Source organism: Nymphaea colorata, chromosome 10 (genome assembly GCF_008831285.2).
Source record: "Nymphaea colorata isolate Beijing-Zhang1983 chromosome 10, ASM883128v2, whole genome shotgun sequence".
NCBI lineage: Eukaryota > Viridiplantae > Streptophyta > Magnoliopsida > Nymphaeales > Nymphaeaceae > Nymphaea > Nymphaea colorata.
The window spans coordinates 21,712,091-21,736,710 of NC_045147.1; the positions used below are offsets into that span (position 1 = coordinate 21,712,091).

The 24,620-nt window shown below is 39.3% G+C and overlaps 2 protein-coding genes across 4 annotated transcripts; one reads left to right on the top strand and one right to left on the bottom strand.

Annotated features, from left to right (window-relative positions):
- Positions 1 to 331: 331 nt before the first annotated feature.
- Positions 332 to 17,406, bottom strand: LOC116262561 (gamma-tubulin complex component 4). 3 transcript variants are annotated; one of them, XM_031642036.2, is made up of 18 exons: positions 17,136 to 17,406; positions 16,892 to 17,020; positions 14,932 to 15,136; positions 14,253 to 14,544; positions 13,494 to 13,630; positions 11,856 to 11,954; positions 11,526 to 11,649; positions 10,630 to 10,899; positions 10,349 to 10,429; positions 9,991 to 10,074; positions 8,502 to 8,588; positions 5,957 to 6,012; positions 5,650 to 5,844; positions 5,300 to 5,519; positions 3,045 to 3,133; positions 1,513 to 1,666; positions 667 to 789; positions 332 to 582 (listed from the first exon to the last, which is right to left on the bottom strand). In XM_031642036.2, the coding sequence occupies exons 3-18, from the start codon at positions 15,057 to 15,059 to the stop codon at positions 526 to 528; spliced, it is 2,196 nt and encodes a 731-aa protein (XP_031497896.1). In that variant the 5' UTR covers positions 15,060 to 15,136; positions 16,892 to 17,020; positions 17,136 to 17,406; the 3' UTR covers positions 332 to 525. The 3 variants fall into 3 exon arrangements, with proteins under 3 accessions (XP_031497896.1, XP_031497895.1, XP_031497897.1); XM_031642035.2 differs by having other exon boundaries at positions 14,932 to 15,275; XM_031642037.2 differs by lacking the exons at positions 14,932 to 15,136; positions 16,892 to 17,020; positions 17,136 to 17,406 and having other exon boundaries at positions 13,494 to 13,656; positions 14,253 to 14,387.
- A 2,935-nt stretch (positions 17,407 to 20,341) lies between these two features.
- On the top strand, positions 20,342 to 22,937 carry LOC116263451 (blue-light photoreceptor PHR2-like). Its single transcript, XM_031643225.2, has 4 exons — positions 20,342 to 21,500; positions 22,101 to 22,312; positions 22,414 to 22,482; positions 22,566 to 22,937. The coding sequence occupies exons 1-4, from the start codon at positions 20,529 to 20,531 to the stop codon at positions 22,642 to 22,644; spliced, it is 1,332 nt and encodes a 443-aa protein (XP_031499085.1). The 5' UTR covers positions 20,342 to 20,528; the 3' UTR covers positions 22,645 to 22,937.
- The last annotated feature ends 1,683 nt before the right edge of the window (positions 22,938 to 24,620 follow it).

The following is a 24,620-nucleotide window of genomic DNA, read 5'->3' on the forward strand; positions in this document are numbered from 1 at the left end:
TGAGAGGATTTTGTGGACTTGATTGTTCGCAGAAATAACGGCAGTTTTGAGCTGGTAAAGGACGAGGCTTCAGATCCTCTTGCTCACAGGGTCCAATTTTCGTCTAAATCTTGATGCCTTGTTTGTCTTTGATCCAGCAGAATAAAGAGACCAAAAACAAACAAAACGCTTTAGTGAATCATCTATTTCTTATGAGTTGCATTGTGATTTTGCTGCTTAAAAATATGAAAAGAAAACAAGCAAGAACGAAGAAAGTATTCATATACCAAATGACATCAGTTTGTTCACATGATTTTTTTTTCCTGAATTTATTATTAAACATGCCCAACTGTAAAACTCCACTGGTCGAACACCAAATCTTGCATTAATCACAAGCCATGTACAATCACAGTTTTACTTGTTTGTGCTTCTAGGCTTTTAGCGCATCAGAAATACATACAAGAAATCAGATCCTCTCTGATGGCAAATAACATCCAGGAGTAAAAGCCATGAGATCCAAAACACTAAAGCATATGATATATGGGACTACTGATGCAGAGGAGGGCGAGATCGTATAACATTCAGCACACCTCTAGCAGTTGCCTGTTGTAAAAGAGCATATGTATTAGCCTCAGATTGGTTTCTGTCTCATCCTTTATCACACCGCTATAATGCAAAGGAAATTACCTCGAAGAAAGAATTGAAATTCAAACGAAGTAGGAATTGCCGAAGAAACGGAGCCCTCTGGCTACCTGCAATCTTGCTACTTCGCAGTATAGTATACAAAGAATTTGATTTCTTGTTGAATTCCTAAAGTGTATATGTCAAGAAAAAAATGAATCATTAGTTCCAATAGAAGCATAATGAGGTAGAGTTGTCTTGTTGGATACCTCACACCCAAGCCACACCCTCTACCTGCAGCACTACCAATATACTATATGACAAACTCTAGCCAAATCCAAGTGGCTTCACGACCCAATTATGACAAGGCAACTTGAAGGAACTAAAAGCCCACCTGTAGTGGTCACTAAGTATGCTAAAGAACCAATAGCATCCCATTAGGAAGTATCAAACGTTCTCATGATACAAGAGAACCAAGATAAACCTATTAGGAAGAACCCATTGAACAGTCTCATGTTACCGCGAAACCATTATCATCCTATTAGACCAACAAGTAGTCTCATTCTCTCTAACTCCTCCCCCTCCATCACCAACCCACCCCCCCCCCCCCTCACGCACACACACAAAAAAAAAAAAAAAGAAACAAAAATCAAACCTTAAACACACACATTCTGAAGCCAACCACACCAAGCAGTTTTATTGCAAATAATTTGATCCTTTTATTATGAAAAGCACTATACCTCAAAATAGTTCATGCAAGTGATGCCTTCATACTTATTTTGACATAAGAAAATGGTTGTTCAATCAAGGTGGCAAGAAATATAAACCTATGTAAGCCAGATGCATACTGGGGTCCTCTATATGCAGATAAAAGGAAAAAATGATTCAGCCAGTCATGAATCTTACAATTACCTCTGCAATGTGTTCCAATTCAGATGTGCTTGGACAACCTTCATGCCGTTCAACATTCCAGCAGAATTGCAAACATAGTTTCATGAGACCCTCAAGTATCCTTGACACCGAACCAATGTCCAAAAAGGACTGTGATATTAAAGCTGACAAATATCTGTGGTCAAGTCTCACATATGAGCAATTCAACTAATCCAATTGACGAAGCAAGAAGATTTACAACCCAAAAAATACAAGCCATCAAGAAAAAGAAGTATTGAGTGGAAAAGCCGCTTCTCTCATAAAGCAGAAACATTAAAACATTGATAGACCCTCCTTGTTGGGGTACATAAAAGGACGATGGGAAAAGAGGACCACCACCAGTCAAACCTGTGCTTTCACATGCCATGTTTGACAGATTATTCCAGGTAAACAAATTCATACAGCTGAATGTTTGAATAATTGAATTTAGTGAAGATTTACAGGTTTGCACCTGCACATTCCTAGATAGATACCTCTTAGTGAGTTAGTGGACAAAGGCTGATTCAAAATCTTCAGAATGACAAGAATAGCCTCGTGATTGAAAAACATAATTCAAGTTTTAACTTGGTAAGAGTACTATGATGTGAACATGACTAGACACCAACTCAAAGGAAAGCTACCAATTTATATGCCTGAAGAATGTTGCAATCAAAATTTTACTTGGTAATAGTACTCAAAGGAACCAAAACAACCATACACCAAATCATAGAAAGGACAACCGGCCTGTATGCCCTTAGTTAAAATCCTAAATAGTTAGCTGACAAGTCGATTAAGTCAGCTATTGACCGACCTGCATTTCTGACCAGCTACTAGGTGGCCAGACAAATCAGTTAGCCAGCTTAGTCACTGATCAGCCAATTAATCTCTGACATAAATAGACATGCCTCCCTAATACCCCTTCCATGTGTATCGCTTGGTGTTTAAGTCCTCTTTAAAAATTCACCCATATAGGTGGATGTGAAATGGATAAAAAAAAACAGAAAGAATCGTGCAATCCAAGGTCTAGATTGGGTTTAATGAGTCAAGAAAGGCGAGAATATTAATTTTTGACCTTGTAAAATCCAATTTACACATCTGATTTTGATTATTTGTTTTATCATATAAATTTTACATGTTGCACCATCTATGTGGTTAGATTTGTGAAAGGCAGCATTCAAAGTGCTTGAGAGCCAAGAAGCAAAATAAAAGCGAAAGGCATTTCTTTTTCTCTTTTCTTTTTTCTTCCCATGTATTCTCTTTTTTCCCACAATTTTGCTGTTTGTCTTCCTCTTGTACGAATGAAATTCTCACCCAGGATGCTGCCACTGAGTCCTCATGCCGTCCACTCCCCTATGTAATTGCAGGCAGCTGCTTATCTCAAAAGACTGGAGGCAGTTGGTTGAAGGGATTTGTTGGTTGAAATATTTTATCAGAAAAATAATGTACCTAGTTCAATCTATCCTCCTTTTACATAAAGAAGCTTGCGAGAGGGAAAAGGAAAGGGAGGAATATGTAGGAGGCAAACCACTACTTACTCCTGATGGAAGCCGACAAGGTCTGTGAAATCATGTGAGCCTTGAAGACGTTCTTGCAAACGATTCCATTGAGACTCAATGACATCCACCTAAAAGCACAGATACACATTTACTAAAGATATCAGCTTTAACACAATCAACACATAATAAAGCCAATATCAACATGCTACAAATAGCATTCTACATAAATAAAACATGGAAAGAAGCTAAAATCATCATACAATCAAATTGTTTATTGGCAAATGTGTTTGTATTTACTGAGTAAGTATCTTCTATTTTTTGTTGGCTATTGGTGGTTATTCTCGTTCTAGTTCCTCCTTTCTTTTGTGAGCACCTTACCCATTAACTGCTCCATTTAAGCATCTGTTCTCTATGACACCAGTCCAGAGGAGTGGTTGGAAAAGTTTAATCTCTTCTCCACAGAATGCACATTATTCTTGTTCTTACAACTTGCGAGCCTGCATAATGAGATCCACGGAGCAATCTTGAAAAACAAACAAGCCTACAGGCAGAGACTAATAGAAAGTGTTAGCAGACCAATAACACGATCCCATGTTATGTGTTATTTATTTGGCAAAATATTGCTGTCCTCCATCCCTCATCCTTCACTAGCGCTTGATCTTCTTATAGTCTCTGTACTCAATACTTCCAAGCATTTGATTTCCATGGGATTTCATTTTTATGTTGTCCAAAGTGACTTGGGTGAAAAAAAAGCAAGCTCCAATTGATATGTGAAAGATTCAAGCAGGAGACAAAGCCAAGAAGTACCAGGATATTAGGTTGAAAGGTCTTAACAGGTCTTCACATAGTCCACCCTTCATTACTTTTAACTTTTCTATTTAGAGAAACAAATAGACAGACTTTGATTTGTTGATGATTTTGGGTTACTAGGTGATGAAGAATAGTCACGATCCCATGTCATGTGTTCAATCATGTGTAAGCTTATTTTCTTGTTCCACTTGTGAAAGAAGCACTAATGGGGGCAATAAATCTGAAAGATGTGAGACACATTTGTAAATAATAACTAAAACATGTCTGTCAAATAGCTCAAAAATGGTGACATCCTTCTTGATCATGGTTCTAATAATTAGTAATTGACATACACCCTAAACAAGTATATTGTGAACATCCTAATATGACCAACTGCACTCTGCAGTGTATAAGGTGAGTGTTAGATCTGTAGTTCTTTTTGTTGTCAGGTATATGCCATCTCTACACTAATGGCCTAATAGCTGCCATATAGATGCCCCAATGAGATTTTGAAAGGGAACTGCTTCCAACAATACCAGGTATATTTCATCTCTACACTAATCGCCTAATAGCTGCCACATAGATGCCCCAAGGAGTTTTTGAAAGGGAGTTACTCCCAACAATACCAATAATCTGATGATCTCAACACCAGATGACCTAGACCTAGTAATCTTATCTCTGAAGAGTCTGAACAACTATTGTCTGTAGGTCTCTGGTTGTGACACGTTTCCCTCCTTCAGTTACTCCCATTTCCAACATCATCATTGTGACAACCACCATTTATTTCCAATGATTAGAACAAAAAGACAAAATCAAGCCATGCTTTGTTTCCACCACACATGAAGGTCCAATGCTGAAGAGTCTGAACAACTATTGTTTGCAGGTCTCTGGTTGTGACACTTTACCCTCCTTCAGTTACCCCCATCCCACATCATCATTGTGACAACCACCATTTCTTTCCAACGCTTAGAAAAACAAAGACAAAATCAAGCCATGATTTGTTTCCACCACAAATGAAGGTCCAATGCTCTTTAGCCTTTACCAAGATATCCATACAATGTATGCTGATGCCAAAGATCTCCAATGTTCAACATCTTGTTGGAATTGACAAAAGTGGACTTGTAAGATTAAGCTATAAACAATCATATTCTCTATGAACAATAGGTTAGCATATAGTATATCATAACTCTGCAACTATGAGGAAGCCATGCAGCTCCACCACATGCTGCCAAAATTACAATGTGAAAAAAGTTGTCCTCCAACTCCACTAGATTTCAGTTCACTCTGTTTTATTCTTTTTCCTCATATTTTCCCTACTCTCTTCACGTTCAGAGCATTCTTTTCCACTTACAAAGATCAAATTGGAAGTAATATCAGTACCAGCCGAGCAGCCACTTTTAGTAAGCAGCTACAAGGGCAACATCAGAGCAAGGAACTGCTGATAGTATAGCACTACAGAACAAAATCCATTAAATAAAATGTAATGCATAATCCGAAATGATAACCTGAATATAAAACTGTAGATTTGTTATTAAGAAAACCATGTGTTCCCGGACATGCCACATTGGTCTGGAATGTTGCCGACGTTGCTCGGAACACTTCCTACGATCCTTACGGTTCTTAGCAAAATCCATGTGATCTTGGTGCATTGCTGATGCCCATGATTTTTCCAATTCCATCTGTGTACGCTTAAGTTTAAGCAAATATTGGAAAACCCTGCGGTACCTGAAAAAGAATATAGCTTCAAGCATATGCATCATGGTGCAAAAAAAAAATGAAGCATATTAATGGCCTCTAATATTAAGAGACCAGTGAAAATAATAGCAACAGTGATATGCCTCCAAAGAAATCTTACTTAGATAGAACTTCCTGAGTAAAGAAAAGCTGTAAAGGCCAATCAACTGAATATTCGAGTGCAATGGCATCCCATCCATCAGGCACTGAGCCTAGAGAAGAGATAGCTAGTAGAGAATCAGAACTTTTTTCACCACCAATTTTTAAGCTTGAAAGATCCAACTGGGACGATATTGCCTTAACTTCAGACTGCAATCTGATGGACACAAATCAAGACAAGTGAGAGAATTTTGCTTTACAATAATTTCATTTTCAAAAAAAGGGAAAATAATCAGGTGCAATCACATCATATGCGGCAAAACAAGTACCTCAGTGAAACTCGTGAAAAGTACTTATCATCATCGCCTATTGTCTTTGATGCGGCCTGAATAAAGAACAAAGTTTACACATTGTATTACACCATAGTATTGTCACAAAAAACGCGTCTTAATCTAAAAAAACACGCTAAATACGTGAAAAACAAGTCAGCCGTATAAAACGGCAAGTAGACACGTCCATTGTAAAAAAATGCCAGAAAAAAAAAACATGAAAAAATGGGTACTATATGTGTATTATACACATTTGTTACGTGTTTTTTTCATATTCTTTATTAATTTTTATTTTTTTATTCAAGATTTATTAAATGTTTAAATTTTTTAAAAATTTGCCGAGATTTTCCCGAGATATACAACTTTGCCGTATTGTACCCAAGAAATTTCTCACAGTATAATACTCGTACACGATATATATGACAATGCACCATACTGCCCATATTATTCTATCAGGAGGTTATATTCTGCACTTGTATCTCTTTCTTTTGTTTTATGAGGAAAGTGTCAACCAGACATGAAGAGGGTGATTGCTCAAACATTCAGCTTTATATAGCGAACAGAACTAAGCTTGGAATTGATTTTCATGGCTAATATTTACATCCTAGCTAAGTCACCGCGGTACGCCTGGGAGGCTCGCGTACCGTACGGGGGTGCACGGTGGTATGTTTGGATCTGGTTTCAGGTCGAAACCAGATCCAAACCATATTTTGATCCGTAAAAACCAAAACCTAACGCCCGACTCTCGCCTTCTTCTCCTTCTCCGGTTCTCCTCAAGCAAGAGGAAGAATGACCCTTCACCGAAGAACAGCACACCTGCTGCACTTTCCGTGCTGGGCAAACGAACTTCGGATTGAGGCCAGGCACGGCGGACGCCAAAAGAGAAGGCAGACTAAATCTGGTAGGGTAGGGGAACGATGAAAGCAGGAAGGACACAGGCAGAGAGCAGGTGAGGGATGGAAATCGGTCTGGTAGGGTTATGCCCATTGGTGGTGGTCTGGCCCTCTGGGCAAGTTCTGCTTTAACGCAGTTGTTGTCGACGGAGTTCTGCAGGGGGATGGTGCAGGCGCTGCTAGAGCATCTCCTGAAGTGGGGAGGTTGGCATGAAGGGCTGAAGGAAGTGCTGGTGGGTGTAGAGCATTGAGGGGAATTACAGGGGAAGGTGGGGTGGTTTCTCGGGCAGTTCAAAGACTGTACTGGCTGCTCAGGTCTATGAGGAAGGAACTGCCATCATTGGCAGAGAAGGTGTACAAGGAGGTGCGCTGATCGAGCTAAAATTGAGCCATTTTGGTGATTGCCTTTGCAAGAGCTGAAATTGAGCCATTTTGGTGATTGGCTTTGCAAGAGCCATTTTGGTGATTGTTTTGTTTTTTTTTCAAAATTTATAATTTTTTTAATTTAAAAATTAATGTTATTACATAAAAAATATACCGTATCCGTACCATGATTTGCAAAAACGACGTACCCGTACCCGTTTTCTCGTACCCGTACCGCGGTGACATAGCATCCTAGAAGTTCATTTTCTTTTAGGATAATGCTTCGTTTGACCATCAGATATATCCATGTACTTACAATCACACAGTCTTCATAGAGAGTTGCCAAAACAATCGTTTAATAGAACATTTAAAAGTGCGCATGTACTCCAGAATTTTGAAAATTGTCCCATGCGCAGCTGGCAAGAAAGGTACGTCACTAGCAGTAATGACTTGTTTAGGTTTCTCTTTCAAATGCATTAAATGCAATAGGTGGCTTGGCACAAAGTTGGAATCTAAATTCGACCTTAAATATGGGTTTAAAAGAAGAAAAGCCATACAGGCATGCTTATCTCGGGCTTACTATTTTTCATATTTGTGACTTTGCTGTGAACGCCACTGCTTTCTTGCACTTAATACACATCAATGACAATTGCATCAACTATAGACTAATATTATTTTTTTGCAGGAAAACATGAAAAACAACTGAAGAATACAAGATAGGGCAGCACAAGTTACAATTTTTTATAACAAACGACAAACCCTTTTGCGTTGACTGCTTCAAATGACTTGAAATCTATGCAGCCTATGGATAAAACTTTTTTGTACATTAACAAAATTACTCGATGTTGACTTCTGAAACTGTTTGCATAACTTCTCACATATGTGATATCCTAGACTGGTGAAAGACATGCTCCAACAAATTCATAACAAGTGTCAGATAAACTAACAAGCATATGAAAGCAGGTTATTGCCAGCCAGATATCCTAATGGCAACATATATGTATTTGTAATCTTATGTGCAGCACATCCACACGATGTTGTCATCTAGATTGCTAAAAACGCAGCCTACTCTAAGAGCACCTCTTTGAAGAGTGACTACCAAATTTGATAGGTTTTTTTGTAATTTATCTAGCCTAAAATTAGTTAACAACTTTGCTATGCTTCCTTGACAACTTAGAAGTGAATTTCCTCAAAGTAACGTAAATTTGCCAACTGAGATACATAAGCAGAAAATCATATGCAATGCTTCACGCTGACAGAAGGGAAGAGCCTAAAAGAGCATGACTTACCAATTGAAATGGAACCATAAGGTCAGCTTCAGCAGTTGAATAACGAGGGGGAAGGCGCATTAGTTGGCGGCTCTCCTCAAGAAAGCACTGGCAAGAGAATAGAAGTCCCACAATTGGAAATGTACATATAATAAGATCGACAAGTACTACAGAGTAGAGAGTACAGATATAGGAAAGTGACATGAATTACTAAGACATACAATATGGCATATCAAATAAGTTAATAGAGGTGTCATCCTCAAGTTGCCAGCATCAGGAGAAAAAAAATTGCTTTGATATAAACAGAGTCCTAATTAATAATCATGTACATAATTTATAATTTTAATTTTTAAGTCATAAAAATAGGAAGAAAATTGTTAGATGGGCTTTTTTTCTTTTGGCCAGCATTTAATTTTTTTTTTTTCTGCTTCCCGGTTCCCATACCCTAGTGGTAGATGTAGCTTAGTTATTAAAAATCCCAACGATTTGGCCAACTGGCATGACTAAGTCATCGAGTGGCCTTGTTTGCAACCAGTGACTAGTTGGCCAATGTGATCAAACTAGCCAATTAATCAGCTTAGTTGTTGGTCAGCCAACTAATCTCATCCTATAATTACATATCTGCCTTCTTATGCATGCCCCCATCCCTCTCTTTTAAGTCGGGCATCAGGCCAGGCCAGCCCGCAGCCTGAAACCCAAGCCCAGGCCCGTATCGGTTAAAATAAAAAAATATTTTTTAAATGTAAAATAAAAACTTTTAAATATAAAATATATTTTTTAATAATAAATTATACATTATTATTAAAATAAAATAATATTAAAAATATATCGGGCTGAATCGGGCCCAAACCAGGGCTTGATCGGGCCGGCCAGCCAGGTACTGGGTACCCATCGGGTACCTGGCCGGATGCCCAACCCTACTCTCTCTTTCTCTCTCTCTCTCTCTCTCTCTCTCTCTCTCTCTAACTTAGGAATATAGTAACCAAGACTGAAAACTCAGATGTAACTGGACTTAAAAGAAAAATAAATAAGTGATTTGATGCTACAGCAAATTGAATATATAGCAAAGAACTCACTCCCTTTTGTAGAACTTCACTCTTCCAATCAGCAGTTTATACAATTATAGTACATATACTTGACGATCTCATGATAGTGAAGCAATTTACAAACAAGACAACATCCACCATGCAAACCCTAATTTTATAAAAATGAGTGTAGCATCTTAATAGTCTTCTTTAAACTGGCTGTACATGGTAAATTGAATGAAATATTATGGTTGCAAATTTTCCATTAAGCAGACGGACAACTCTTCTTGTTGCACTGTCATCAGTATTGTTATGTTCTCCCATCAGTTGAAAAAAGAGAATATAAACCCGGCCTCAAAATAGGATGCAATATGGTTTCCCAAAGGTTCTGATCTAACTGCCAAAGAAAGAAACATTTGTTCTTAAACTCCTACACCTGATGCAACAATAACTCAATAAGGCAAACCATAAACAAGAAAATTCACCTGGAAGAAGTCTCCTTTGGCTAAAAGAAAGTAATCTTTAAGAGCTTTCAGATGTCCATCCAAATCTGCATGCACAACTACAAGCTGCAAAGGGAATTTTATAAAGAAGTTTATATGTGCATGCATGCACGTGTTTGTGTGCATTTACCTGATTTTTTCGACAACTCCCCCCCCCCAACCCTTTTCCTTTTACTCTCACCTTTTCTCTCTCTCTATCTCTCCCTTTTACTTCTTTTCTCTTCATAATCGTCCTTCCCGCCCCAGGATTACTGGACACAAGGGGAGGGAAGAGACCTGAAAATCCACTCCCAAAAATGCGATCAATTTAAATATAATATATATAGCTAACATGCCACACCTGCCAAAGATGACCAGCTGCTATCATGCGAGTGGAGTCAACAGCATGTTCGAATGACCTCTTATGAAACTCAGGGGACTCCTGCAAGATATCTAAAAATATCAGAAAAAGTCTGTAGTAGACAGTACAAGCAAGAAAAGAAACTGAGTGCAAACTATAACTTTTTCAGATGATTATCATAAAGCCTAATTCACACATAAAATCCACAATATATGAGGGACAACATGTTGCATTCAAACAACATTAACATATGAACAAAAACAAAGATGGATGGTGGGTACCCTTAATTCTTGAAGCATACCAACGATCTTATCAGCTTCAGATTGAGGGAACAATTCTTCTCCAACAAGTTGAGTGTCAATGCAAGGCTCCTTTTGAGCAAAGCATCCCAACAGTCCCTGATATTTGTTGGATCCTCTTGGAACTCCATGATGGAAAACCTCAGCCTTACACCTGAAAGCAGGACTAGGGTTCCTTAGAACCCTTATTGCTTTCCCAGAGAAAAGTATGGATTCGGCAACCCGCATATGGATATACTGTGGTAGCATGTCCTGCACTATGAAGCATGGTGCATACTTATTTAAGACGTGGCATGTGAAACAAGTTGAGGCACCAGAAAATACAAAATAGCAACAGTTTTATAACATTTCCATTTGCAAAAGATAGCCAAGCTGAACAGTCTTCAAGAAGTAAAAAATGTGTCATGTATGTGCCAAACAGGCACACAATACAACAGAAAAATATTACAAAAATATGTGCGTTTGATGATATCAGAGAGCAAATCTAATCCAATGCCATGGCCCATCTGAAGAAAGAGTTTGTTCGTTTGTATCTAGGTTAAAACAGAAACAATCACAATCAAAGGTTGTTGATTTGAGAAAACAACTCTTTCAATATTCACTATAATGGAGAATATTGCTTGGACTTGCTGAAGAAGTCAATGAAATAGAGGTATAAATTAAGAAGCTGAACAATTTAGGGATTTAAAGTTAAATGACCATCAAAGGGATGAGCAAGCAGAAAGGAAACCAAAGCTTCGCACAAAGACATGGTAAGTCAAAAGTTCTTTGTCACGTGATTTAAAATTTCAACACTTCAAATTGCAAATGAAGATTATCAAACTGACAGTCCAACGCAACAACTGATGTTTCATCTATGAAGGATCGAGGAAATATACCAGGAAAACATGGAATCCTGAGTTCCAATCTGTTAGAGATGCATCTTCCAATGATTTTTGTGTATCCTTTTTAGATGGATGACCAGAGTTATGCAGTGCTTGTTCTCCTTCCACATTTTCTTGTCTGCAAAATCAGTATTCAAAATGCATTTAAATATCAGGCACTTGAATTTTCAAATTTGCAAAAGCTTTAACAGTCCAAGATGCTGACACAAGATGCTGAACGTTCAGTTTTCAGTTGAGCATTGAAAAGACAGGCTGACAGGCAAAGAAAAACCGTCAATCCTAGTGACTGTTCAATTGTTTGTACTTTGTAGAAATGAATAATACCTCCTAATAAAAAATTCTCCATATTGATCTTGAAGAAGTCCATGAACCATCCATGCTGCCAATTGCCGATACATGACCTGATGCCCATGCCAAAGTAGCCTGGTAAATGCATGAAGGTCAATCACAGATTAACTACTGTAAGGATTTGAAAAGCCCATTTCTGGCTATAGACAACAAGAAATTAAGCGAGTTGCACCTATGTTGTTAAGGCCTCGCCTAGGCATGGACTAAACCTGAGTCCACACCCGTCGCCTAAGTCCACCACTTAGGCAACGGGATATGTGCCGGGTGAAAAGTAACCTTACCTTTCAATTTAAGCTTTTTAATTGAGTATATATTGTTATGTACTTTATTTGTATTGATTATGTATTTTTATGTTGATTATGTTGTTATATGCATACTGTTATGTATGTGTACATTGTTAGTCACTTAGTATGTTATATAGTATTGTGATACATCATACCTATAATATGTAATTATGTATATATTAGTATAGTTATGTTACGTACTTATATCATATAGTTATATGTATTGTTAATTTGTGATAACTGTTATAAATTTATATGTATATACTATAGTCACAGAAAAAGCGTTTTCTCGAGAAAAAAAACTCGAAAAAAAATGCGATAAATTAAATGGCCGTTTAAAACTTTAAAAAAAACGTTTTTTTTTTAACATTAAAATGAAAAAACCTTGCCATTTAAAACTCCGAGACGTTATTTGTGACTATGGTATATACTATTATGTTAAATTGTATTGTAATACAATTTCCTATTCTTGCTATATGTATTGTAATATGTGTTAGATGTATATATTGTTATGTACAGTCTGTTATACCTGTTACATAGTATTGCATCAACTTATTATATGTATATATTGTTAGCTTGTTATATAATAGGTAGAACTGTGATACCTGTCATATGTATACGTTAGTTTTGTTACGCACTTATGTGTACTGTTACTGTTGTGCACTTATATGTATGCTATTATGTATTTGTTAATTTTTTTTACTATAGTGTGTTTATCCTTTAAGTACAGATGAATTAAAGCCTTCTTGCAAAGTTACGTTCCTTCTTCTAAAGATTAGATTTATTTTTTAGTTTTGCTTCTTGTATTAGTTTACATTTAATGAGTAACGTTAAACTTCTCCTACTGATTTTGCATAGTCAATGAAGTCAACAATTAATTTTTTATTGTTTAATTTGATTATGTCTGTTATATTATTATTACTACCCTCTACCTTTCAAATATTAATAATAGTTAATCAAAATAACTTGACATATTAACATAACCAAAAAATAATAATAGAAAAAAATTAGTCGCCTTTTTTGCCAAGGCCTAGGCTCTGCCTGTCGCCTAGGTAGCACCTGGACTCCTTGACAACATGACAAAAAAAAACGTGAAAAAAAACAGATATGTTCCTTATAAGAAGATGCAGCCCTTGCATCTAAGGAATAGATGCAACCAACTAAGCTATTATTGATTTTCATATATTTCTTACACCCAAAAAAAATCAAGTACCTAAAAAGAGGCGATAAAGTTAGATGATGGACTTTTCACCTTACCAATCAAAACACACAACACTAATTACCACACCTTCCAAAAGTAAAGCGTTAAACAAACAAATCTAGTCTGAACCTTTGCATACAAGCTTGCAATTCAGGCACTCCACAGTGGCAACGTTTGTATAACAGATTAAGAAGTTGGCCCCCCCTGACATCATTACATTCAATCTCCATGACAAACTCAGAAAGTGGTGCCAGCAGCATATCAAACTGCAAGACAAAAGTAAATAACTCCACTGAAATGCACAAAATGAAAAAAGTGAGTACAAAGTTCTTAAGAGAATTGCAATAAAAGCCAAAACTCAATAAGGTTCTTCATTGTCTTTTCATGAAAATTAAGGACACACATACTAATAAACAGCCAGAATGATGGTCTTCCTTTTTAATTATCATACATGGGTTTCTGAAAAATATAATTGTTGTTTGATGAACTGCTCAGTGAAAAAAAAAAAAGTTTGTACTTGTCCATTTTCATGCTTATGGTTATGCTTTCTGTTATCTAGAAAAAAGGGGAAAAAAACAGCCCAGCAGTAGAAAAACTAACATGGTTTCATCTGACCAGCCATGATACAGATGTTGAACTAAATCCAAAGTCCGAACCATGAGTCCACAGTCCATCAGAAGAGGCAAGAACTAAACCACATAAGAAACTACTGGTAGACTACCAGTCCAAAAATATTTTATTATTGAGATGAGTCCAACTGACAAAAACAGAAAGCTATTCCAACAATTACAGATAATCATGACCTGTTCCAAGTATTGCCTGCCAGATAAATATATAAATACCAATGCAACGTTGACATCATCCATGCCTCAAAACAAATCAACTAACCTCGTAGAGACCTTTAGTCACAGTTGCCAATATGGGTACAGGATCAGCTAAGACCTGCTGTTCAACTTGTAGGACGGCAGATCTGTACACTGACAGTATCTCGGCAACTCCATTAGCTATTGCTTTTCGATACACACTCGGCATTTTATTTTCGACCTTCAAGGATACGGGAGCCTGATTTTGAACATTCCCATAGGTGATCCATGCCACATTTGGGTTGCGTGACTTTGCAACAAATTCAGTGAGCTTTCTGTAATAAAGCCCCAGGCAGACAAGCCTTTCGATAACATCCCTACAATGATAAATACAACAATAACTTAGAAACGGATGTCCGAGAGAAAAAATGATGACCTAGGAGAAAAATGATACCACAAGCATAACTAATTTGGTTTGTCACTCGTCCATGATTTTCTAAAATTGTGTGTTCAAATTGAAGCATTGATTGACTCAAAGCACTTGTAGGACAAGGTTGATTAAAAGAACCAAGTTCGAGGGTTTCAAATAAACCAACATAAAAAATCAACATGACTCGCACTAAGAAAATATGTTGGGGAGAAGCTCAACGCCTCGAAAATCGAAATAGATACAACCACGAACAGGGACCAAATTTTGACAAGCAACAAAGCCCAATTGAACCATTGAACCAGCCAAAGGGATGATAACAAAAATTAGGGTTTACCTTTCAGACGGCTGAACGAACGCCAGATCGGGAGCGAGTTTGAACATGACCTTGCCGGATTCATCCTTCTGCTTGATCACGAAATCCCCTGTGTGGCCCAGCAGAGCAAGAAGGACCTCGTGTAGCATCCTCTCCTCCCTCCTTTCTCCCACCTCTTCCCTCCCCTCTCCAACAACTCTCCCACCTCTTCCCTCCTCTTTCCTCTCTGTCCAAATGAATCAATCAGGTAGCGTTTAGCAGCACCAGGATTAAAATCCTTGGATCAAATCTCATGATTTTAATCCTGGAATCAAGCAAGTAGGGATTTGCATTCCCTCTCCAGAAATAGGATGTGTTTGTTTGACCTGGATTTTAATACCATGGATTTCAATCCAGTGTTTGTTGAAGCTTTGGAAAAAAAAAAAATTGAATGTTGTGAACTTGTTATATAACAACCAACGTAAAAACATGTTGAAGAAAGCAACTGACTTGGAGCAACTAGTCTGTGTTTGTCCCTTTAGAGCCTTCAACAAATGTTATACCATATCATATCCACAAAATTAAAGAAGCAGCAAAATGAAGGTATGAGGTGAACATGGAACTCAGCAGCAATATAGGTATATATTCAAACAGAAACTAAATGTAAGATTGATCTGATTCATATGCAATGATTGAGTAAATGGTATCTTTAAAAAGAGAACAAAATGTGTACACATAGATCTAGTGGCACTGGTGGCGCACTAGTGACAATGAGGGAAATCATTCTTGAAAGACGTCAATGTAAATGCTGAAGGAAATTATGCTAGAAAGTGAAGAATGTTGTGCCAAGACTAAGATGATCGTATTGCATATGAGCAGAGCCCCACCATCACACTTTCCTAGCTCTTTTGCACTTTCGATCCTGGTTTAATATCATAAATTTATCATACTATCAGAATATGTGTATGGTAGAGAATAAATTATAACTTGTAAAATATATACCATTCAAAATATACATCAATGCAAACAACACTGTATAGACTATAGATCAAGCCAAGCCAAGCAGTTCCACTCAGCTCATGCAGATGTGCGAACAACGGAGCCGGAAGAAGCATATTCAAGCTGCCATTTGGAGACCATGGGAGTGTTGAAATCAAGATTATAATCATGCCAAATAAATTTCAGTACAATGTTAAAATCAAGTAAAAAAGTCTGGATAAGAACCATTCGATCTTCTGCAGAATGCAAACCCATATCTGATTTACAAAAGCCCGTGCAATATATGTAATGCCTCTCTTTTATACATTAGAATGTTACAAAGGAAATCTGGAAACAGTATTACACAACAAGAGAAAAATCGTCTACAAACGAGGCCCTCTACCTGCACATGAGAAGAACTGCAGTCCATAATAAACATACGAAAGCCATCTCAAATGCTATCAAAGTCGCCACAAAAAAGCACGCAGAAGAACATGTTTAACTACGGAACCTTCCAAAATTCGAACTTCAAACGAAAAAAAAAAAAAACAGAAATTTGATTGCAAAACAAAACCCTAGATTATGTTCTCCAGAAATCCCACATAAACAACAAAAAACCCAACGATGGGGAGAACAGAGCGAGATTCACTTACGATTAGTGGAGCCAAACATTTTGACTGAAGAAAACGGGATGTTTCCTTTGGCCCCACCAACTAAATATATAGACAAATGACCCAAAAGAACCCAGAAGAAACATAAATAAGAAAAATAACAAATTGATCTGATGCGCTCTCAAAACCGCGTACCGAGCACAGGCTTCACCAATGTCTGCTTAAATTTCAAGCATAGAGAAATTCAGAGTGTAGAAGGAGTAAGAGGGACCGACTTTACCTCGTGCCCCGATCTCTTATCATGATAGAGTGGGTAAAAAACCAAAAAGAGAGGAAGAAGACAGGAGAAGAACAATAAAATCTAGGAACTGATAAGAAATTCAAGTCAAGATTCAAGAAATCAAGCCAAGCACCTCATCCGGTCGGTGGTGGGCAGCCTCTCAATCGCCGCCCATCTCAGAGCCTCCTCGTCGTCCTCCTCCGCCCTCAAGCTCCTCTTGAACACGTCCCTGGATGGCTGGATCGAGCTCCTCCAAACCTCCCTGAAACACCAGTCATTGTCTTGTCGGAATGAGAGAGGGACGACTAGAAAAACAAACTACGGAAAGAGAAACGACCAACGAAAAAAACAGAAAGAGAGAAAGTGACTGATCTTACCGGAAACCGGAGGCGTCACGCTGCCGACGAACCTCTCTCTCCCTCGCAGCAGAGATGATGCTGCTGCCTCTAGAGGCAGACGAGAGAAAGACGGGAGGCGGGAGGCGGGAGACGAGAGAAAGCAAACAATGGGCAAAAGGATTTTTCTCGCCAAAGAGTCGGGGTTCGGCTTTTTTTCGATAAACCTTTTTCCGATTTCAACAATTTTGCGCGGTAAAATCTTCGCCGTTTCTTGAAAAGCAGAACTCAAAACCTTTCCAGGTTGCACAATGTTTTTCCTTGTGCATAAATGCGCAGGAAACTTGTTGCTTTACATTAAAGAATTAACATTATTACAGATAAATGCAAATAATGGTTCCTTTTTTTTCATGAAATGGATAACACCAACACAAACTATGTAAGAGATGCTTCGGGAAGGGCCAAATTGTCTCTCCACCTTTCTCCTTTCTCTGAGTTTTTGGGTTATTTGTGGATTTAGATGAACAACTAGAATATCGACTGTCACTATTCACATTATCATCAATTAGATATTTTTTATCTCAAATTTTTTTATCTTATAAAGTTTAAAAGAATAACATCTATGAAAATTATGCAACCTTCAACATTAATTTAACAGTCCATGGGATGGCCCTCAAGGTATCTACCAAGCTATTTTGTATGCAATATATCAATTAAAGCCTAACCATCACCCTATATTAATATTATCAATGGTGTCAATGTTACTTGATGTTGTTGGATGGTTAAAATTTAAAAATAGGAACACTAGCAATGATTTATAATGTTTTTTTTCAAATATAATGTGGCATGGCCATCTATTTTGTCCAGGGGAGCGAGGTTCGGTGCGATTGTGCTAGACTTCACTTGGGCATCGAGCCAGCCTGGCCCGATAAGAGCCAGGTTTGGGCCGACCCAATGTCTGAAACCTGAGCTTGGGCTTGGGTTCCATGCTTGAAACTCGAGCCCAGACCCAGTTCAGTTATAATAAAAAAATATTTTTTAATATAACAAATTTTAAATATATTTTTAATAATAAATATATATTATTAATAAAATAATAATAATAATTAAAATATATATAGTCAAATCGGGTTCTTATGGGGCCGACCCAAGCCAGCCCAAGCCGTTTTTTTGGGCCGGGCCCAATTGTGCCAGATATAGGATACTTGTTGGATACTCAGGCTGATGCCTACGTCTAAATTGTGCATGTGGATTGTATTAGCAACAGAGACCCAGCCCATCGCAGTGGTGCCGCAAATTATTGCTCACCCTGTGTAAGTAGGCAAAACGTGGTCTTAAAGAGACGTTAGTATGTTACAACATAAACATAAAAATCCGCCCTACGAGAGGTTTCCACCATTACTTGTATTCATCGGCTTGAACGATATGAATATAGAAAATTATAACGTCGGGTTAATGGAGCAAAAGGAAGAGGTTTTAGCTATTTTTATGGAATTCATAAAAAGGACGCATGGTAAGTAGGACATTTCACACATTCTTATAACACAAGTTCCAATAATTATTTGAAATGACATGTTGTTTTTGTATTAGCATTTGTTCGTTAGGTCTGTAAACAGTATCACAAACATTGTATTAAATAAGCGAAATGATTTTAAACAATTATAAGGTTCAATAACACAATAACAGGTGTTTTTCATATCAAACGCCACTGAGACTCCAAATCCAACTCTAATGTTACTGTAATCCTACACTAACTCTAAAACCAATATGATGCAATTACCACCTATTAACAAGTTTTAAAATTTTATAAAATCCAGCATAATAATGATTAAAAGTCGGCTGTAGGGGACGTGTAGTTTATGGACTTTACAATAATGATTCAAACGGTTAAGTATTTGAATTTTCATAGGATAAATTTTGAGGCTCTAGTCAAAATTTAAAAATTTGAATTCGACCCGCCTCATAAAAAAATTTTGGCTCTGTCTCTGAAGACGAATAGTGATGAATCGACGTTGACTATAACTCCAAGCCTTCCAAACTAACTATCTGTGTTCTATTCCCGCTATCCACTTGATACGAATCATAATACATCCATCATTCATTTGACATGTTCATTTGTCATTCACTTTTCATAAGAAAATAATCTATCTAACAGTTTTTTTTTTCAGAGTTTTTATTACTTTAAACTTTCTTTTTTCATATTAATTATTTATTTAATTGATAAGTACCATGTTCCTCTTAATTTTTACACTCACATATAATAAAGAGATCGAAAGTGCAATAATATTATTACTAAGTTGCTTATAATAACGAGCCACATTCTGCCTCGCGCGAATTCAAGATGGAAGTATAGAAAGAACAAGCATACTTATGAGTTTGACCGAACAGAATCTTCGGTTTAGACCGAACCTACCAACCGGTTATTTGGATGGTTAGGTGACCATGGACACCCCTTCCCCAAAGCGGGCTTCACCACATTGTCAACAGCAGGCTGTCCCAGGGGAAGAAGGTCCGAAGGAGGGACCGACAGGTGAAACTGCATTTATTTAACCAATTAAGTTTGGTGAAGGACATAAACGTCATCGTGAAGCTTTGAATTTTAGCTGCAGCGGACCAGGGGCTTGACCGGTGAGCCCACATATATCCCATGGTCCGACGCATGGCTATGGAGGTCAGGTCCTACGGGTCAAAACTATATTTGCACGTATTTGGATGTGGGATTAGATGAAGTTGTAAACAAAATGGATCTGATATTGGGCCGGACCTTATATATAAATATATATATATTTATTTATTGGAGCTTCAAGATAACTTACTAAAAAAATTATCGAGGTTTTGAGATGTTTTCTTAGGAAGACCTTGAGATAAAATAAGAAATTTATTTAATGCGATGCTAATTATTTTTAAAATAGTTGTAAACAAAATGGATCCGGCCGAACCTTTTATATATATATATATATAAAGTTATCGAGGTTTTGAGACGTTTTTTTATGAAGACCTTTGAGATAAAATAAGAAACTTATTTAATGCGGATTATTTTGACGTTAAAATAGTTTTAAAAAGTTTAAAAACAAACAAACTGCCGGGAAGCAGAGTCCACGGCACCAACCCACTGAGGCAGACGGGTTCCGGATCTCAGACCAGTTAGAGATCCAAGATCCAAAATCATGGTAGGTAGGCTGCCCGGTCCGTCTACCAAGAAAGTTAGCGAAGCCAAGCAACGAACAGAGTCGCAGAACAGAAGGCAAATCGCAGGGAGAGAGAGGCAGAGAAGAAGGCGGCTCTCCGATTCACCACCTGACCTTCTTCACCCTCTCCCATTCATATAAACCGATTGCTCCTCCTTCTCTGTGCACTCAAGCGTCCTTCGCGCTCGTTCTCCTCTCAAGCAGAAGAGAAACTCCCCACAGAATTCGTAGACATTTCTTCACCAGAATGGAGCACTCCATTGCCAACCCACAGGTTGAAGAGGAGAAGCAGCAGCAAATGGTGGCGGTTCTTCCATTTGGGTCGCTCTCCCTCTCGCTTTCCTCCGCCATCGCTCCGCATTTCACTTTCACCAAGCCTGCGGCCACCAGTCACCTCTCCCCACCAACCGCCTCCTTCAAGCTATCCTTCTCCACCCCCAACCTCTCCATCAGGTCCTCCCTGTCTTCCTCCGCCTTCTTCAACCCTTCCCCGAGCCCACTCCGTCGCAATTCTGGCCTGAGATCCGCCTTCTCCTCGTCCACGATCGCTAGTCCGCTCCGCCACCTCCCTGGCAACTCCGACAACTCCCCTGGCGGCGCCTACGGCAGGAGAAACACCATCGTCTGGTTCAGGAACGACCTCCGAGTCCACGACAACGAAGCCCTCAGCTCGGCTGATTCCGAGTCCCTGTCGCTCCTCCCCGTCTTCGTTTTCGACGCCGCGGAGCATGGAAAGCCGGCGGCCGGTACCGACAGGAACGCCTCCGCCCGGGCGGCTTTCCTCATTCAGGCCGTCGCCGACCTGCGCCAGAGCCTCAAGAAACGGGGATCGGATCTCGTGGTCAGGGTCGGGAAGCCGGAGAAGGTGCTGGTGGAGCTCGCCAGAAACGCCGGCGCCGACTCCGTGTTCGCGCACCGTGAGGCGATCAATGGTGAGGTGAAGGCTGAGGCGGCCGTCGAGGCGGCGCTGTCGGAGGAAGGTGTGGAGACTAAGTGGTTCTGGGGGAGCACTCTCTTCCATCTCGACGACCTCCCATTCAAATTGGAGCAGATGCCGGCGAATTTCGGTGGGTTCAGGGAGAAGGTCAAGAAAATGAAAGTGAGGAATACGATCGAGGCCGCCGACAAGTTGAAGGGTTTCCCGGCGACGAACGAGGAGATCGAGCCAGGCCGCATTCCAACTCTCTCTGACCTGGGACTCAGCCCACTTGCAGCTCAGGTTCTCCCTTCATTTCTTCCCATCAAATTTTTTTTATGTTTCTGAAATTTTGCGTCTTTTATGGGTGTTAGTTTTTTTCTTTGGTCTGTGTCGCATTCAAAACCGGTCGCAAAATTTCAAACACGTATTAGATTTTTATCCTCATTGCGTATATTTCAATCTAAAGCCTAGCAAGTTCAATTTTTACAAACACTACTTTTTAGTTTTACGCTGTCAAAATGCATAGAACCAAAAAAGCAGGCCTATACGATACTTATCCTTCCATCCAACGTCTACTTGGTTCTTTTCTTGCTTCCAATTTATTCCTCTGGTCCTTCTATTTTATCCTTAGATTGGACAATCAATTAAGCTGCAAAACAGTTCCTAAGCATTGTTAACCCAAGAGATGCAGCTCGCTTCTTAGCAATTTGAATAAGCAAGTTGGTCAATTTGCAACACAAAAGTGTAAATTTACGAGCTATAATTTGGCGACAGATTTGTTAATCTGAGAATCTCGGATAATTAGTTGGCTGACTGATCAGTGATAATGCAGAACTGGCGGAGAATATTCTCCATTGATGGTCTTTTCAATCACGGTGGTTACCTTTCGTTTTTGTCCAGGGTGGAAAGTCGGCAGCAGTTGGTGGTGAGACCGAGGGATTGCAGAAGCTGAAGAAGTTGGCAGCAGAATGCCAGGCCCAGTCTTCTGGCAAGAATGCTTCCAAGAACAACATCTACGGTGCCAACCTCTCCTGCAAAATCTCACCGTGGTTGGCTACCGGCTGTATCTCTCCGCGCCAGATGTTCAACGAAATTAAGAAGAGCGCCATGAGGTATACCTGAATCCACTTGGTCTTAAACGGAAGGAACATCTACGTCTTCTTGATTCGGTGAAATTTGTTTGGAGTCTGACTTTCGATCATGCTTTTGCTAGTTCCGTGAGCGCTGCCATGAAGAACGGCGATTGGCTGATGAATGAGTTGATAGAGAGGGATTTCTTCAGGTGAATTTGAAGTTGCAGATTGAGTCCGTTGGAAGTTAAAGCTTCTTATGCTACTTCCTCATCTTTTGCGTGTCTGGTTTCAGGTTTGTCACTAGGAAATACAGCGCTGCCAAGACACTTACTGCTGCTCCTGCTACTGCTTGCGCTGGTGCTATCGCATAAAACTGGCCCCGCGATTCGAGAAATTGCAACGAAAGGTTTAGAGATGCTTCACGGTCTTCTGTTAGCTGATGTGAAGATTATTGGAAGAAAAGCTCATTGTGATTATCTGTAGCAACGGTCTCTCTTTGTAGAGCTCGTGTTGTTTTTGCCGTCTTTTTTCTCTTTTAGAAATAGTGTCGATGGGGGAGAGCATCTTCTCAAAATAAAAAACGCTGTGCTGTGTGACCTTCCCCGTTCATCTGTATCCCAGGTTAGTGGAGGAAGAAGTCAAAAGATCGAAATCTTTGTGTTCACGATTATTTGCATAAAAGCTGTTTTAATGCTCATTTTAACTTCGCAAATTCGAAGCTATTTTTTAGGCGAGCCCGTGCAATGCTACTTGCAGTAAGTCGTCAATTAAAGAAGAAACTAGAAAGTTAGCTAAGGTCGGTGATCATGACTCGTTGGTAGGGCTGTACACGAACCAGAGTCAGACCTCGAGCTCGATTAACTTGACTTGACCCAATTCATATATTACTCTGTTCGGTTCGAGCTTGGCTCGGCTCAACTTGAGTCGATTTGAGGTTTACAAGGTCAGCTATAACTCAACTCGACATGGCTATATAGCATGACTCGTTTAAGTTACTTATCGCTTTCTTGGTTTTCAGTTTGGAAATTACAAAGAAAAAAAAACCCACCTAGATTAAGCCAGTTTACTCAAACTTGACTCATTTACAAGCAAGCTCTTGACTAAGTTAAAGTCGAGCTCTAAACTCGTTAGAGTCCACAAAGTTGCAAATGATTTTGAATCCAGGTATCTCACAATGTAGAGTCGAATCCCACACGGTAGAAACTTCATGGTGTCCATTAAGAAGAGCTACATTTGTTTTTCAGCTGCTTTGCTAATAGCAGGTGTTGAATGCTATGGCGAGTCCTCCTCGACCTATTACATGCACCTAGAAAGCAGCGTCCACATTGGATGGGCCCCTCGACTGCATGACAGGCGCCGTGCACAGTGGCAGCCTGGCAAGCGGGCCGGCCGAGGGCCGAGCATGGTATGCCTATGCACACGCCCCAGTCTCGGCTCTATGCAAGGGTTGGCTTGGCTTGAATTTGGGAAATATAGAGCTAGGGTAACCGGGCCGGCCGCATGTACGAAATTCCGAGGGGCTATGGATTAACAATTCGCCTTTTTCGGAAACTTTGGAAGCACAGTTTGTTCTTTTTTTTTTCGGTTTGATAACGAGGAAAAAAGGAAAACCTCGCCGTGCAGAAACTTATGGCTGAGTGGTGCCTTAGTTATGGGGTAACATATTATGCAATTGCTCACACAAGTCAGCATGTGCCCGCCACCACCGATTTGGATCGGTAAACTGGAAGATGATACCATCGAAAAGTTCATGCTGAAACGTTTTTGATGTGAAAGATTTGAACAAGTGTCCCGCGAATCTGTCCTAATTTTTACTTAAATTCATAAAACAATAGGGTAGATTGATCTCAGCTTTGTGATCTGCCACAACATCTCATTCTATCGGAAGAAAAGGGAAGGTAAATGATTGTTCATTGGCAGTTGGTCATGTTGTTACTTTGGAAGTCGAACGGGCGTGCTCCTTCGCTGCAGCCTTTCCGGTTGCGATTCCGGCCTCTAAACCTTCGTGGGTATGCGAAGGATTGCACCGTAAATCACTTCTTCGTGTTGGCTAGGGTGAAGCGTGGGCTATTGATCGCTTGGATGGCTGAAAGCAGCCCCTTGCAGTCTTCAAGAGTGGATTCCTTCGACCAATTGGAGAGAAGAAGAAAAGAGTATTGAGGACGGGAGGAGAATTGATGCCGTCGGATCAAAGAAAGACACCAGCCATTGCTGGTCAAAGGTGAGAAGAAATCAATCCGGCCGCCGTCGGGAAGACGAGTAGACTTGGTTGAGAAAAAGATGAGATGAGAGAGACAAACGACGCTCAACGTAAAATTCCTTTCTTCATTCAAGCGTAATCCCCAAA

What these genes read in the sequence shown, in the direction of transcription:
- LOC116262561 (XM_031642036.2), bottom strand. Translation starts at nt 15,059, where the DNA reads ATGCTACACGAGGTCCTTCTTGCTCTGCTGGGCCACACAGGGGATTTC. An exon ending in TTATGGTTCCATTTCAATTG is followed by an intron (nt 6,013 to 8,501) that starts GTAAGTCATGCT and finishes TTCTTTATTCAG; the next exon opens with GCCGCATCAAAGACAATAGG. An exon ending in ATTTCAATTCTTTCTTCGAG is followed by an intron (nt 583 to 666) that starts GTAATTTCCTTT and finishes CTTTTACAACAG; the next exon opens with GCAACTGCTAGAGGTGTGCT.
- LOC116263451 (XM_031643225.2), top strand. Translation starts at nt 20,529, where the DNA reads ATGGAGCACTCCATTGCCAACCCACAGGTTGAAGAGGAGAAGCAGCAG. An exon ending in TCAGCCCACTTGCAGCTCAG is followed by an intron (nt 21,501 to 22,100) that starts GTTCTCCCTTCA and finishes GTTTTTGTCCAG; the next exon opens with GGTGGAAAGTCGGCAGCAGT. An exon ending in ATAGAGAGGGATTTCTTCAG is followed by an intron (nt 22,483 to 22,565) that starts GTGAATTTGAAG and finishes GTCTGGTTTCAG; the next exon opens with GTTTGTCACTAGGAAATACA.